Source organism: Stegostoma tigrinum, chromosome 33 (genome assembly GCF_030684315.1).
Source record: "Stegostoma tigrinum isolate sSteTig4 chromosome 33, sSteTig4.hap1, whole genome shotgun sequence".
NCBI lineage: Eukaryota > Metazoa > Chordata > Chondrichthyes > Orectolobiformes > Stegostomatidae > Stegostoma > Stegostoma tigrinum.
The window spans coordinates 32,719,356-32,736,992 of NC_081386.1; the positions used below are offsets into that span (position 1 = coordinate 32,719,356).

The following is a 17,637-nucleotide window of genomic DNA, read 5'->3' on the forward strand; positions in this document are numbered from 1 at the left end:
GGGTGGCATCATTGTGGCAGTGCAGGAGGCCCATGATGGACATGTCATCAAGAGAATGGGAGGGGGAGTGGAAATGGTTTACTCTCCATCTTCGGTCCGCCTCCCCCTCTCTCCCTATTTATTCCAGTTCCCTCCCCCCATCCCCCTCTCTGATGAAGGGTCTAGGCCCGAAACGTCAGCTTTTGTGCTCCTGAGATGCTGCTTGGCCTGCTGTGTTCATCCAGCCTCACATTTTATTATCTTGGAATCTCCAGCATCTGCAGTTCCCATTATCTCCCACGATTGAGATTTTTTTTAAAAACTTGCTTTAAAATTATGGTTTATGCTAGGGACTGCTTATTACATTTCAGTGTCTCTTTGAAAAATTCACTGCTCCTCCCAATGTGTAGAGAAGTGTAGAACAATTAATGAGCAATTCTAATCAGTGGATAAAAATTATTGAACCTGACTTGAGCAGCAGAGGGTGCTATTGTTACATCAATTTACATCCCAACAAAGCCAACAATATTTGGAAAAGACTCCCTCTTGAGATTAAAAGATAAATATTATTTGTAACAGCTTTTTCACAACCTCAAATCTCAACATACTTCTTTGGGTGTGTAGCATTTTGAAATGCTACAGTTAGCACATCGGGTAACATAGCAGCTACACTGGCCAGGGTCAAAGTCCTATAAACAATAACCAAATAAATAGCCTGACCATCTGTCCTGGGGATGTTAGCTGAGGGCTAACTACTGGTCAAGGCAACAGGGAGATTTCTCTTGCTCTTCGAATCATCCAAATCCTGGGATAAATGACCTTGACATAACATCTTCTCCCAGAATGGCACCTCCTCCACCTGCATGGGAGTGTCAGTCTGGGTTTAGTGCTCAAATCTCATGAAGTGGAATATGAACCCAGTCTGAACTCTATGCAAAGTAACACACCGCTCCATGGTTGATATCCTGTACCCAATGTAAAGGAGACAGTAATATAAATTTGCCTTAGTATAACAAGGTACGGTTTGACCAGGCTACGTAAATGCCAGTGTGTCAGGTTTTCAAACATGAGCTTGTTTCTAATCATCTTTTACTCATAGATGATGCTGTATTACTGTTCAAACTGATCACTGCATTGCCATTTGTGGGAACTTCCAAGTGACGAAAGTTAAAAACTTCTTTACCAAAACAAAGTCTAACACTACTCAATTTAAAAGAATAAAACTCTAGTAGAGATAGTAAGAATTGCTGATGCTGGAGTCAGAGATAACACAGTGTGGAGCTGGATGAACACAGCAGGCCAGGCAGCATCAGTCGAGCAGGAAAGCTGACATTTTGGGTCGGGACCCTTCTTCAGAAACGGGGAGGGGTGTCCTGACCAGAAACGTCAGTTTTCCTGCTCCTAAAACTCTACTTGAGGTGTGATTAAATGAATATGTAGATGAGTCTATAATATAACAGTGCCTCAGTCATTATATGGTGACAACTCTACTAGGAGTTTAGAATAAGAATAGTTCAGAGCAGAGAACTTTACTACACAATCACAAATGTATTTTTCATGAATATTGTTTTAAAATAATCTTGAGATCTGGACTGAGTCCATAAGAACACGAAAAACCAGCCTAAAATAATTCCATATTGTAAAATTAACTTTTTAGTACCATTGATTTGGCAGTAATTACCAGTTATGTTTGTTAATTCACAATCTCCTAAATGTTCTGGATTTGCCTTTTTATGAACTTCTGGTGAGCAACATACCCCATGCTCAGTCCCTAGTAATGGGACTGACTGGATCTCTCTAGGCAGAGGTAGCATGGGCTTGACAATACTGATACAACAGAGCGTTTTGAGAACTGCAATAGGTGGCGCAGGTTTCCAGGACAAGGTATTTTAATATTAAAGAAAATGTCTCCTTCACTCTGCAGCATTTGTTGCTGAAAGCAGTGACAGAGATGTTTCTGATGGTCTACACCCGAAACGTTAGCTTTCCTGCTCCTAAGATGCTGCTTGGCCTGCTGTGTTCATCCAACTCCACACCTTGTTATCTCGGATTCTCCAGCATCTACAGTTCCTATTATTCTCTATCACAGAGATGTCCTGCAATGGTTAAATACTCCAGTACAAATACACGTCTCTCTCTTTATGTAGCAGACATTTGATTTGAATAAAACAAGGCTTCTTTTTAAAGTGGAGAACCATCTCTTGTGTAACCTTTCAGTATAAAAAGGCTGAAAATTACATTAATAATTGCACACTGTTCCAATGCTAGGGAGAGTTAACACATGGCTAATTCTAATTATCTTGTTAGTACTGGACAGGCTCAAGTAACAGGTATCACACCACTTCTCATATAATCACCTCTAATCACACATTGGTCTTCAGGACTGGTCTTTCAACTTTCTCCCTCCCTCTATCACTCAGGTCACAATTATTATTTCAAGGGCACACACAGATGCGGGTGCCTGGATTTTTTTTTACAAGTCAACGACAAACCACATCTACAATGTGTAATCGACTGCAAATGTATGTTGGACAGTTGATAATTTAATAAACAAATGTGAGTGGGGTAGGAGGTCAAAAACAGATGAAGACATTTGCTAGTGCTGCACACTTTCCTAAACAGTTTACTGTAACAATAAGAGAGTGGGCACTTCTGCACATAGTAAGGTTGAATAAACTGTAATGTCATAAATGATCAGGTAATCTTTTATTTTGATTAAGGGATAAGCATTGATCAGAACACAAGGGAAAATGTCCCCGCTCTTCATCACAAGTAGTGTCTGGCATCCTATACCTAACAGGGCAGATTAGGCCTCCATTTAATGCCACATGTGAAAGACAGCATGTTTAACAATGCAGGGCTCCCACACTAGTGCCAAATTAAAGTTCTGGGCTCAAGTTTCTAGAGTGAGACTTGAACCTACACCATTTCAAGTCAGAGGTGCGAGCCATTGAACTAACAATGCTTGGATTCTAGTACAGATGCCCTTTATAAAGGTTTAGATTTTAAATACCCAGATAGAGATGGGCCAATGAGCTCAGGAGTGGCCGATGGAGTTTAATTTAGATAAATGTGAGATGCTGCATTTTGAAAAGGCAGGACTTATACACTTAATGGTAAGATCCTGGGGGAGTTTTGCTGAAGAAAGAGACCTTAGAGTGCAGTTTCATATTTCTTTGAAAGTGGACTCAGAGGTAGATAGGATAGTGAAGAAGGCATTTGATATGCTTGCCTTTATTGGTCAGGCATTGAGTATAGGAGTTGGGAGGTCACATTGCGGCTGGACGGGACATTGGTTAGACCACTTTTGGAACACCCCGTGCAATTTTGGTCTCCCTGCTAATAGGAAGGACGTTTGAAAACATGAAAGGGTTCAGAAAAAGTTCACAAGGATGTTGTCAGGGCTGGAAGGTTTGAGCTAAAGGGAGAGCTAGAATAGGCTGGGGTTATTTTCCCCAGAGTGTTGGAGACTGAGGGGTGACCTTATAAAAGGTTTACATCATAACAAGGGGCATGGATAGCGAAATTAGACAAGGTCTTTTCCCCCAAAGTGAGGGAGTATAAAACTAGAAGCTGTATGTTTAAGGCGAGAGGTCAAGATTTGAAAGGGACCCAAAGAGATGTGATGTGCAGAGGGGATGAGCTGCCAGGGGAAGTGGTGGAGGCTGATACAATTACAACATTTGAAAGGCGTCTGGATGAGTATATGAATAGGAAGGAAGGGTTTTGAAGGATATTGGCAAAATGCTGGCAAATGGGACTAGACTTTTTTGGGATATCTGGTCAGCCACGGACAAGCTGAACCGAGAGGTCTGTTTCCATGCTGTACATCTCTACGACTCAGCATCATACTTGCCAAAAAATACCCTCAAGAAGTGATCATTCATCTGCAAATCTTTCATGGAATATAGGTATCACTGCCTGGGCCTTGACACACTGTTCAGCTTGAAGTATCTGCAAGAAGATGGTGGTGAGCCACCATTGTAAACCTCTGCTATCCATGTCGCGTAGATACAGCTGTTGGGGAGTTCCAACATTTTGAGCCAGCAACCGCAAACGAAAAATAAAACAGTATGAGTAAAGTCAAGAAAGTATTTTATCAAAGACTTTGGCTGCTCATAAAAACCAAGGTGTTAATCATAACCAAATAAAAACATTGGCTGTGATTTTTCAATTGAACAGCATTCGCCAAACAAGCTTGGCTTGAGGAATTACAATGCCAACTGATTTAGCACAGCCAACAGAGCTCACAGTGTGGTGTACTTGTGTGTGCTGAAGCTAGCTACATTAATACACAGGACCTTGTTCTTCATAGGCAGACAGAACACATACATGCACTGCATTTGGTTCAAGTCAACAGAACAAGTGATAACCCTTCTCTTCTCAGTACAGTATCTTGGCCCATCAGCAATCAGCCTACCTGGTTTAAAATTTAAATAAATCTTGCCAATAACTGAGATGACAAAGTGTGGTGCTGGATGATCTCTTCTGATGAAGGATCTAGGCCCGAAACATCAGCTTTTGTGCTCCTAAGATGCTGCTTGGCCTGCTGTGTTCATCCAGCCTCACATTTTATTATCTCGGATTCTCCAGCATCTGCAGTTCCCATTATCTCTTGCCAATATCTGTCGATTGTCATTAACTGCTGCATTCACCAATGCAATGCTTTTGCCAGAATACACATTCAACCAATCAGCACTGTCCTCTCAGAGCATTCATGTTATTGTCCTTTTGCTCTGGTATTTCTTGTGAATTGCCCTGATAAGTGTAGAATGGAAAGGTTTGACAAAACATGTCTTTTTCAGCAATACTCAAGCTCCATAATTCCAAAACCAGAGTGGTATGTGGCTTCAAGGTAAATTAAAGTTACTGGTATTCCCAAGCAGCTGTTGCCCTTTGAGAAGACTGGGTTTGCAGGCTCAGAAGGTACTGTTGAATGAAGCATGAGGAGTAACTGCATTACATCTTGTAGATGATACACACTGCTGCTTTTAGCCATTGGCTGGGTGGTGTCAACTTTTGTGTGTCGTTCAAGCTGCAAAGATCCAGGAAATGGGGAATATTCCATCAAAATCTTGACAGGCATCAGGGAGTTAAGAGATGGGTTATTTGTCTCTGATCTGATTGTGATTTAAAATATCACGCTACAGTTACAGTTAGAGGTAAGTTAAATATTAAACTGGCAAGATTCAAGATCATGACAAAGTCTGGGTGAATTGCAAAGGCAAGTGACAGACGATGATAATTGGGCAGGGAGATGTCTAAGGGGCCTCCTTATTCAACAGACTCCGGAGGATGACGCAAAGCGTTTCTCTCAGTGGGTTCACTAGCAGTGGAGTGATTGTGTGTGAGAGAGGGGGCTGAGGGTGCATGTGGAATCGCTGACCATTCACTTTTACTCTAGTCTGGTAGAATATATAGGTAGCTCCGCAGAACGACACAATGCTTCAATGCTTTCTGTCAATAAACATTGACTTAAAGTTCCTTTTCTTTTGCACATTTTCTGGTAATCCCTCTAAACAGGGGACACCTCTCAGTTTTGGCATCGCTCTCCAGTATTTTTTTGGGAAAAAAAAAAATTACTTTCAGCAGCCTTGTCCTCATGTACCACCCCACCAACCTCTGGATCCAATGCATCATCCTCCGACATTTCCGCCATCTGCAATCCAACCCCACCACCAGACATTTTTCCCTCCCCACTCTTGTCTGCTTTCCAGAGGGACCACTCTCTCCATGACTCCCTTGTCCACTCCACACTCCCCTGCAAATGCAGGGAGTGCTACACCTGACCCCACACCTCCTCCATCACCCCCATCCCAGGCCCCAAGATGACTTCTCACATCAAGCAGATGCTCAAATGCACATCTGCCAATGTGGTATACTGCATCCGCTGTACCCGTTGTGGCTCTTCTACATTGGGGAAACCAAGCAGAGGACTTGGGGACCGCTTTGCAGAACACCTACACTCAGTTCACAATAAACAGCTGCACCTTCCAGTCACGAACCATTTCAACTCCCCCTCCCATTCCTTAGATGACATGCCCATCCTGGGCCTCCTGCAGTGCCACAACAATGCCACCCTAAGGTTGCAGGAGCAGTAATTCATATTCAGCTTTGATACCATTGCGCTGCAGGGTTCCCAAGATAATGGGAACTGCAGATGCTGGAGAATCCGAGATAACAAAGTGTGGAGCTGGATGAACATAGCAGGCCAAGCAGCATCTTAGGAGCACAAAAGGCGACATTTCAGATGAAGGGTCTAGGCCCAAAACGTCTGTTTTTGTGCTCCTAAGATGCTGCTTGTCCTGCTGTGTTCATCCAGCTCCACATTGATACTATTGGGCTAACCAATGTGGATTTCACAAGCTTCAAAATCTCCCCTCCCCTACTGCATCTCAAAACCAGCCCAGCTCGTCCCACCTCCTTAACCTGTGCTTCCTCTCACCTATCCCCTCCTCCCACCTCAAGCCCCACCCCCATTTCCTTCCTACTAATCTCATCCCGCCCCCTTGACCTGTCCATCCTCCCCAGACTGATCTATCCCCTCCCTACCTACACTCATCTACTGGCTCCATCCCCACCTCTTTAACTTGTCTGTCTCCTCTCCACCTATCTCCTCCTCTATCCATCTTCGATTCCGCCTCCCCCTCTCTCTCTATTTATTTCAAAACCCACTCCTCCTCCCCCTTTTCTGATGAAGGGTCTAGGCCCAAAACGTCAGCTTTTGTGCTCCTAAGATGCTGCTTGGCCTGTTGTGTTCATCCAGCTTCACACTTCATTATTTCACACAATTGTGTTGCTCTTTGAAGCATTTGTGGAGAAGTCAGAGCTGTATAAAACAAGTGCATTTTCAGGACCAGGATCAGATTGATTTCTGTCTTTCACAACACTCAACTCTATACCTAGGAGCTGTATGGGTGAAACTGCAATTCTCACTATTCACACTATTACACTCACACCCACACACACACACACACAGTGGTTACTTGTAGCAATGGGTTGGCAGATCTACGGGGTATTTAAGAAAACATGCCTAAACAATTAAGCATTTTGGTGAGGAGATATCAGTGGCATTTGACAGGAAGGACTTGGCTTTAATTAAAACAGGAAGTGGGACTACAGTCTACGGCAGTGTCTTATAGCAACCATTCAACTGGGTTGGCTCAGTTTACAGCACTTGACCTTAGCAGAAAGGTCTTCCTCCCCACTAGACTAGCGTTTTTTTCACCAGACGGACTTAGTTTAGCAGCAGGATTAAACTGCGGAATTATGTCAAGCCAAGACCCGCTAGACAAACTTTATTCTGAAACGAAGGAAAGAGAAAATGAGGAAGAACATGGTGGTGGGGGGTGGGGGTGGGGGTGGGGGTGGGGGTGGGGGTGGGGGGCGAGAATGAGCAAGATGAGAAAGCAAGGAGGAGGGCGGGGGAAAAGCACTGCACATCAGAGAAAGCTGAAACCAAAGCTCGAAAACATATTTGTCAAAATTTAAGTAATGACTTGCCCTGGAGTTTGACAGTGATGCTTTAGAAAAAGGAACGAAGAGAAAACAGCTTATGAAACGCTGACAATGTGAAACACCTGGAAGGTTAAATAAAGTAGAACTGTTGAGGGTTTGTTTCAGAATTTAAACACCAAAACAAACCAATTATGCTGAATTAGTGATAAACGGAACTGCAGAATCCAAGATAATGAAATGTGAGGCTGGATGAACACAGCAGGCCCAGCAGCATCTCAGGAGCACAAAAGCTGACGTTTCGGGCCTAGACCCTTCATCAGAGAGGGGGATGGGGTGAGGGTTCTGGAATAAATAGGGAGAGAGGGGGAGGCAGACCGAAGATGGACAGAAAAGAAGATAGGTGGAGAGGAGAGTATAGGTGGGGAGGTAGGGAGGGGATAGGTCAGTCCAGGGAAGACGGACAGGTCAAGGAGGTGGGATGAGGTTAGTAGGTAGGAGATGGAGGTGCGGCTTGGGGTGGGAGGAAGGGATGGGTGAGAGGAAGAACAGGTTAGGGAGGCAGAGACAGGTTGGACTGGTTTTGGGATGCAGTGGAGGGAGGGGACGAACTGGGCTGGTTTTGGGATGCGGTGGGGAAGGGGAGATTTTGAAGCTGGTGAAGTCCACATTGATACCATTGGGCTGCAGGGTTCCCAAGCGGAATATGAGTTGCTGCTCCTGCAACCTGCGGGTGGCATCATTGTGGCACTGCAGGAGGCCCATGATGGATATGTTGTCTAAAGAATGGGAGGGGGAGTGGAAATGGTTTGCGACTGGGAGGTGCAGTTGTTTATTGCGAACCGAGCGGAGGTGTTCTGCAAAGCGGTCCCCAAGCCTCCGCTTGGTTTCCCCAATGTAGAGGAAGCCACACCGGGTACAGTGGATGCAGTATACCACATTGGCAGATGTGCAGGTGAATGTGGCAAGTCATCTTGGGGCCTGGGATAGGGGTGAGGGAGGAGGTGTGTGGGCAAGTGTAGCATTTCCTGCAGTTGCAGGGGAAGGTGCCGGGTGTGGTGGGGTTGGAGGGCAGTGTGGAGCGAACAAGGGAGTCACGGAGAGAGTGGTCTCTCCGGAAAACAGACAGGGGTGGGGTTGGAAAAATGTCTTGGGTGGTGGGGTCGGATTGTAGATGGCGGAAGTGTCGGAGGATGATGCGTTGTATCTGGAGGTTGGTAGGGTGGTGTGTGAGAACGAGGGGGATCCTCTTTGGGCGATTTTGGCGGAGGCGGGGTGTGAGGGATGTGTTGCGGGAAATGTGGGAGACGCGATCAAGGGCATTCTTGACCACTGTGGGGGGAAAGTTGCAGTCCTCAAAGAACTTGGACATCTGGGATGTGCGGGAGTGGAATGCCTCATTGTGGGAGCAGATGCGTACAAATGCTCCTCTTTGTAGGTTACATGGAACAGTCCCTCTTCCGCACCTACACAGGCCCCAAACCCCACCTCTTCCTCCAATACATTGATGACTGTATCAGTGCTGCCTCTTGCTCCCCAGAGGAGCTCCAACAGTTCATCCACTTCACCAACACCTTCCACCCCAACCTTCAGATCACCTGTGTCATCTCCAGCACATCCCTCACCTTCCTGGACCTCTCAGTCTCCATCTCAGGCAACCAGCTTGTAACTGATGTCCATTTCAAGCCCATCGGCTCCCACAGCTGCCTAGAATACATCTCCTCCCACCCACCCTCCTGCAAAAATTCCATCCCCCTATTCCTCCGCCTCCGCCCCCACGATGAGGCATTCCACACCCGCATATCCCAGATGTCCAAGTTCTTCAAGGACCACAACTTTCCCCCCACAGTGGTCGAGAGCGCCTTTGACCGCGTCTCCTGCATTTCCCACAACACATCCCTCACACCCCGCCCCCACCACAACCGCCCAAAGAGGATCCCCCTTGTTCTCACACACCACCCCACCAACCTCCAGATACAACGCATCATCCTCTGACACTTCTGCCATCTACAATCCGACCCCACCACCCAAGACATTTTTCCAACCCCACCCGTCTGCTTTCTGGAGAGACCACTCTCTCCGTGACTCCCTTGTTCGCTCCACGCTGCCCTCCAACCCCACCACACCCGGCACCTTCCCCTGCAACCGCAGGAAATGCTACACTTGCCCCCACACCTCCTCCCTCACCCCCATCCCAGGCCCCAAGATGACTTTCCACATTAAGCAGAGGTTCACCTGCACATCTGCCAATGTGGTATACTGCATCCACTGTACCTGGTGTGGCTTCCTCTACATTGGGGAAACCAAGCGGAGGCTTGGGGACCGCTTTGCAGAACACCTCCGCTCACATCGCAATAAACAACTGCACCTCCCAGTCGCAAACCATTTCCACTCCCCCTCCCATTCTTTAGATGACATGCCCATCATGGACCTCCTGCTGTGCCACAATGATGCCACCCGAAGGTTGCAGGAACAGCAACTCATATTCCGCTTGGGAACCCTGCAGCCCAATGGTATCAATGTGGACTTCACCAGCTTCAAAATCTCCCCTTCCCCCACCGCATCCCAAAACCAGCCCAGTTCGTCCCCTCCCTCCACTGCACCACACAACCAGCCCAGCTCTTCCCCCCACCCGCTGCATCCCAAAACCAGTCCAACCTGTCTCTGCCTCCCTAACCTGTTCTTCCTCTCACCCATCCCTTCCTCCCACCCCAAGCCGCACCTCCATTTCCTACACAATAACCTCATCCCACCTCCTTGACCTGTCCGTCTTCCCTGGACTGACCTATCCCCTCCCTACCTCCCCACCCATACTCTCCTCTCCACCTATCTTCTTTTCTCTCCATCTTCGTTCCGCCTCCCCCTCTCTCCCTATTTATTCCAGAACCCTCACCCCATCCCCCTCTCTGATGAAGGGTCTAGGCCCGAAACGTCAGCTTTTGTGCTCCTGAGATGCTGCTGGGCCTGCTGTGTTCGTCCAGCCTCACATTTTAATTATGCTGAATTGTCTGTTTCGATGCTGTAAATTCAATGCATTTGATACAGGTACCATGTGTTTGTAGTATAAGGGGTTAAATGTGAGAATGTAAATCAGAGATTACATCATTGGAAACTGATGCATGATCACATGACTGCCATGCCACTCTCTCTAGTAACCTGGCAGCAAAGGTGATGTTTTGATCAATAAACAGTTATTATTGACTATGCTTAAATAAAAGGGCCAATTTTTTGACCCTAAAGACTCCTGCAATATTTAGTAACCTTTCCCCTGGGACTCAACCATATGGTATTGTGTTTGACTACAGTACCTAGTTTTAGATTAACCTATTCTAAGTCGATAAATAAATATTGCCTGGTCTTTCTAAACACAGCAAGGATCCAGTGTGAGATGACTTGTGCTCAATTAGGAATTAAGGTCGCATGTAGAGATAGTCTCAGATGCTGAAGATGTGGTTGCAGTGTGTCCAACCTACGAATGTTGGATTACAGAATTGAAGAACAAACTGATGCCACAAACAGTCTAAAAGATTAACAGTTTGGTGGTCACCAAAGTATAGAAAAACGGGTTGAAACCCCAGAATTAGTTAGTTAACAATTGGACGTTATGTCTGAATGAATTAAAGAGTCTTCCACATTCATCGCAAGGTGTCCCATTCCCCACTGCTTACATGTTTCATTCTGGTCAGACAAATATTCCTCAACTCTGCCTCAATTCCTTAATATTTCACACCAATGACCCAGCAGCAATTTAAAATGCTTTTCTGGCTGAATTTTTAAAAAAGCATAGTATGATTGAAATCTCAATCTAAGCCACTTGGAAAAGCATGAATATTTAAAGCCTCACAAGAAGAGGAGTTAAATTCCAGGCAGGCTGTGTGCACACTGATTCATAACATGGTTTAAACTAAATACTTCAGAAGGTTAAATCGCCATTGTATACATAATCATTGTGCACCCTGCCTGTTAACAAAAGATCTTCTGTTGAATCAAGTAATTCCAACATACAGAACACAGACTGAACATTTCTGTTGAAACTGTCAATCTATCAAACTTATGATTTCCAGAATCAATATTCTTCATGATTTGGAATGAGAGACTCCCTTTGCAGTGAAGGGAGACAGAAAAACATTTTCAATTGGAAACATTACTTGCCAATTGTATGCTGTGAATGAACAGATATTTCAACCATCATGAGCACGCCCAAGCATTGATCAATTGAGTGTCCGGAATAACATTCTGTGGGTATACCATCCATTAATGAAAAATCTGGGAAGGTCAATATCAAAATTGACCTGCACACACATTAATGTGCAATTGATCTATGGTACTGCAAGGAGTCAATGTACAATGATCATAATGATTAATTCAAATGGAAATTACACCAATTGTACAAGCAATTTGGGATGCAAATGTGTCAGGAATTAACATAGAATCAATGAATCCCAATAGTGTGGGAGCAGGCCATTCGGCCCATCGAGTCCACATCAACCCTACAAACAGCATCCCACTGAGAACCACCCCAACTCTTTAATCCTATGACTAACCCACCTAACCTGCACATTCCCAGACAATATGGACTATTCAGCATGGCCAATCCACCAAACCTGCACATCTTTGGCCTGTGGGAGGATTTCAGAGCACTCAGAGGAAACCCATACAGACACAGGGAGGGTGTACAACCTCCACACAATCATCCAAGACTGTAATCAAATCTGAATCCCTGGCTCTGAGGCAGCAGTGCTAACCACTGAGCCACCATGCTGTATGGCTTGAAGAGGAGAGGCAAATTTGGACACTTGGATCTGAAAGCTCTCCACGCACTGTAGGCTTTCTTCACCTTGCACCTGGGTCTACTGGAGACATTGAGATCAGTCAGCAATTTCATTATCCTGTATCACATGATGACAAGGATGGTAGGGGATGAATCAGGTTACCTCTATCCATCGAGAAACTCCTATGTTGATAAACTTGCTGAGAGCCTTTTCAACTTTTGGTGCCTACCAACAGACAAACAGTAGGTCCCTTGATAGTCCAGTGCTACGGGATAATGTTGTACTGGAGGGAGAAGTACACCAGATTGGAATTTCTCCTGTGTTCCCAGCTACATCACACCAGATACTAAATACCATGAGGTGCCAACCAAGGGTGATGACAGTAAAGACACCAAATAGGGGCAACGGGAAAAAAGACAGACATTTACTAATCTTCTAGCAACTCTCAAAGTAATTGGTTGGAGAGGATTTGGTGTGTGATGACACGCAGTAAACCTTCTTAATCTGGAAAAAAATATCATTAAGGGGGAAAAAAACAATAAAAGATGCATTTTGTTTATCATTCATTTTATCCAGTCAACACTGGGATTTTAAGTCCCATGTTTGGTCAGAATTTTAAGTAGGTGTACATGAAATAGATATTGATGCAACTGAGGTCATAACCTGGACCAAAGCATTGACACCAGCTTCACAAAACTGGAAATCTCTGAAAACAAGTTTTTCTCAAAAATGAGTGTCATTTTCACGATTACAACCCCAGCTTTCATAAATTAAAACTGTAACTTAAATTGGTATAGGTTGGGATGATAACACAGTACACCATAACAAGACTCAAAAGAAGAAATTCAACTATCATAAACAGCTGCAGGTCTATAATTAGGTAAATGATATTCATTCACAAAACAATTGTCTCAGTCACAGTATTAATTGATAACCTTTTAGTGTGGATGTCGAATAAAATATTGTGTACTCTCAAAATTAAACAGAAGCTGTCTATTTATCCACATTATTCAGTAACAAAAACAGACAGACCAGTCCAGCTGAGAAATATCACTGTAACTTAGGATATATATTGGAAAAATACTTCTTTCAACTGCATTAATACGTAATAAAGTACAGCAGGAACCCAATGCAAATCTACAAACTGCATTGTTTTTTTTTTGCAAAACGAAAGCACTTTGGTTAACTTAGTTAAATTAGAACTGAGACTTGGCCAGCCAAGTAACACTATTGGGAAAACTCTACATTGCAGTTGGCTTCAAACTGGAATTACAAGTTGCAAGTGAAATTACACCATATGAACATTGCTGTAGAAATGCCAAGTGTGTCATTTTGAAGAGGCTTTGCCAAACTGCTTTAATAGTTGTATTAACCCTCTAATTTAAAATGGGTTACTCCTCTGCTATTATAGGAGCAATTTAATACAAATTGGTTTACATATAAATGCACAAATGGCTGTTCAATATAATTTCAAGACTTTTTCCAAATAAAATAATGGTATACTGGAGATTCTTCTGAGGCATGTCCAGATTGCTGGAGTCTTTCCTGAAATGAACCATCTTTCCCATTCTCTGCTTTCAATCTAAGTATTAAATACAGAGTCCCTGAAAATCAGGGGGAAAATAATATTCTAATTCTCCAACAGATGAATCAGTTTTTCTTGTATCATGAGAGAAAGGACCCATTCTATTTTATTTTCCATGACAGCAATAGTCTTAAGGTAATGATCACAAGCATTGAACAGAAGTTTTTGTGATGATGGTCGCGTTTTCCCTGAGCCTTTACACAGAAGGACAGAGACATACTGGGGCCATTGCAAAACTGCCGCAGTGTCAGGGTGAGATCAGGAATTCAGCGTGAGACGGGCTGGGTGCAATGATATGTCGGTGGAAATCAAAGCTCAGGCTTTGAGGTCAAGGAAGAAAAATGAAAACTGCAAATCTGAACTAAAAAGTAGTAAATGCAAGAGGAGGGTAGTCTGCTTGGAAAGTTGATGAGTGAAGCCATTAACTTTCAGGTATTCTACAGTTCACCAAGAGTTCAAATCAGCTCAAAAAACAACCTGGCTTTTCTCTCTAAAAAGGCAGACATATTGTCATGTTGCTCAGAAACAGCCTCCAACATGTTACAAAACTGGGGGAAGTTACAGGAGTGGGGAAAGTTGAGATGGATTTTTTTGAAGAGCAAACTAAATTATCCAGAAAACCAATTCTCAAAACAAAAAAGTTGGCAACTATGTCCCTCCATTCTTCAATGTAGATGTCAAAGGTCAGTCTGCATTGGCAGGTCAAAAGACCTTGAAATAAGTCATCACTGATGGCTCATAAAACACAAAAAGCACACTGATATTGTGCTGCCGCCGCTGCAGTTTTGGAGTAGATGTTTTAAACAACAACAAATGTACACATTCTTAAATTAGTTATAAGCGTGGAAACTTTCTTCTGGATTTACAACTCTTTGGACCCAAGTTCTGAAGCAAAGATGAGTTATAGCTTTTGTCCTTTTTCCAACAAACAAGAAGTGCTTTTCTTTTCCTCAAAACATTGGTTGTTCGTATTTGCAGCAATTTTTCACACAAGTTCGGTAAATACTACAACGTAATACAATACTGGTCCAATCACAGATGCTACACCTTCAGTTGGAAATGACAAGTATATCTTTGTAGCTGCAAATTTCCTAGGTAGAGACGTTTGTAACAATGTCTACATGGTTGGCGATGAACGTATACATTCCAACAGGTGACATCAGATGAAAAAAACTTTTTGTCAGTCTGCAGAATTTATTTTGTGATGTTCCAATAAGCTAACCTGCTTCTTACACTTGCATGTTTGAATGAAAACGTGGAATTACCAATCAGTAGGTCAATAGGAATTGGAAATAGCTTTACTTTTTTTTGACTATATAAAAAGTGAGAGGAAGCTATCAGAGGTAGGGGAGTGGGTATTACTGTTGTAAGATTTAGGCCACTGGGATAAATACTACAGCAAAACTTTGAGTAGTCTGGTTACAGTTTTAATACAGCAATAGTAAATAATTGGCCTCCATGAACTTTGCTAGCACACAAACTCTTGCCGCATCCGAATAATTTGCAACAAGGCAGCTTGTACATCTTCATCCATGTGACCCTGCAAACAAAAGTGAAAAAAATGTTACTTTTTCTTCCCCCCGCAATTTCTCAAGTTATTTTCTTAAAGTCAGGAATAGAGGAAAAACAAAACAGGTAAGAGTGAACACAGTCATACACAACAAAAAGGAGACGCCCATTCAGCTCATTGTGTGCATGCCAACCTTTTGGAAGTGCTAAGCAATTTGTTCCACACTGCTCGTTCTCCATAGTCCAGCAAGATTTCATTCCTCTTCAAGCATTTTCCTAATTCCCTTTCGAAAATTACAAATGAATCTGCTTTCAACACCTTCATAGGTACTACATTCCAGATCACAACAATTTACTCTAAAATAAATACTCTATGTTACCCCTGCTTCTGTGCCCAATTGTTTGAATTCTTTCTTCTCTGGTTAATGATCTGTCATATTTACTCTCACAGCTTTAAGCATCTTTACCAAATCACTCCTTAGTTTTTGCTGTTCCAAACACAAAATTCCTGCTTCTTTAGTTTTTCCATACAACTGAAGACTTTCCATCCTTGCTATCATAGCAACTGTGCTCTGCATAGCCTTGACATCAGTCTTAACTAGAGTGTGACACAATACTCCAGACGAGACTGGATGCTGCAATATATGAAGGTTTGCTTGAACTTTTCAACATTATCGAGCATACAGTGAGACACAAGACAAAGCAATGACAAGAGACAGAGTTCTTAGTGATGATCATCACTTTGCAGAAAGATGTTTGAATGCCATATCCTAAAGCTCCATCAATATTCCTTGGCTAGATCAGAGTCTTTCCCAAGAGTACAACTGCTCATGTGGAGAAACCCAACCCCTCAGATTGGAGAAAACCACATGGGACCAACAGTGTGAGCAACTGGTAAACTTTTACAACAGTTAAACATTGATGGAATGAGGGTTCTAGAAACACTGCTCGTTGAATAAATTAACAGTTTGCAAGTGCATTTATCAATCATCTTCAAAATAAAAAAGGAACCATATAATTTCACAACAGGTTGTGAATCTTTTTACAAAACTAGAAGAGCTCCAGAAACAAGCTTAAGCAACACAACGTATTTCAGTTTTCTCATCTTAATTATCAGCGATTACTTGCACACAATTTCTCTTGTCTTGGCAGTTATTCAACTTTACCTGTGCAGCATTGAGCAGGTGTGTTCGATAGATTGAAATGACCTCTCTGTGTTGCCTGTCAGCATCCTACAGAGAAAAGTGGGAAGACGACACAAAAACATCACTAAACTTTTTGACTGTATAATCATGACATCAGTGCAGGGAATAAAAATCACCAAATTATCTCACCTCTTAAAGGAAGGGAACCTATACCATTCACAAAAGGTTTGAAAACAAAGTCATCTGATGCATGGGTCAGTGTCAGCTGTCTCTCAGTTGTAGAATGCTCAACACTGAATCAAAAGGATGTGGTTTCAAGTCAAACTCAAGGACATGAGCACCAAACTAAAAATCTTGACAACCTCAGCGCTGTACTGAATTATCAGGGGCAAGCTGGAGTCAAACATCAAAGGATCATGGGCCATCAACCTGGTCATTGCCCCAACCACCATCTGTCCCATGTGGGACAGAGACAGGAGGACATGCATCGGACTGTTGACTCACCAAACAGCTCAACATTCATGAGGAAACAAGTCATCCTCAATTGTGAGGGACTGCTCAAGTCATACAGATGGAGTGGGGCACCAGAGATGCTCTTTCAGGTGAGTCAGGTCCTGCCTGTCCCTTTGGTGGACACCAACACCCCACAGCATTATTTCAAATAACAGAGAGGGAAATATCCCTCATGTCTTGGTCAATATTTATTACTTTGAGACAGAACGTGGAGAAAAAAAAACTTAGCCTGAATTAGGTAGAGGAGAAAATGCTGAGGTCCATTATGAAACATGTACTAGCTGAGCAATTGGAAATCAGTGGTGGGATCGGACACAGTCAGCATGGATTTAAAAAAGGGAAATCATGCTTGGCAAAATCTACTGGAATTCTTCAAGGGTGTTCACTAATGTCGTTTAGAAAGGAAGCTGCATCCCTACCTGATCCGAAGTACATGTGACTCCAGACCCACAGCAATGTAGGTGACTCTTAACGGCCCTCTGGGCAATTAGGGCCAAACAATAAATGCTGCATAGCCAGTAATGCCCTTGTCCTGCGAATCAAGGGGGACCCAGTAGATATGGTTCATTTAGACTTTCAGAAGGCTTTCAACAAAATCCCACATAAAAGATTAGCATGTAGATTTAAAGTGCATGAGATTGGGGCAGCGTGTTGAAATGGATTTTTAAAAACTGGTTAG

The 17,637-nt window shown here is 43.4% G+C and overlaps 1 protein-coding gene across 1 annotated transcript in view; it reads right to left on the reverse strand.

Moving 5' to 3' along the window:
* Positions 1-13,606: 13,606 nt before the first annotated feature.
* Positions 13,607-17,637, reverse strand: part of LOC125467282 (uveal autoantigen with coiled-coil domains and ankyrin repeats-like) — a 157,122-nt gene continuing 153,091 nt past the window's right edge. Inside the window, exons 15-16 of the mRNA XM_059639263.1 lie at positions 16,467-16,532; positions 13,607-15,331 (exon numbers count right to left, since the gene is read on the reverse strand). Coding sequence (XP_059495246.1) covers positions 15,260-15,331; positions 16,467-16,532 — 138 coding nt within the window. The 3' untranslated portion in view covers positions 13,607-15,259. The remainder of the gene's footprint in view (positions 15,332-16,466; positions 16,533-17,637) is intronic.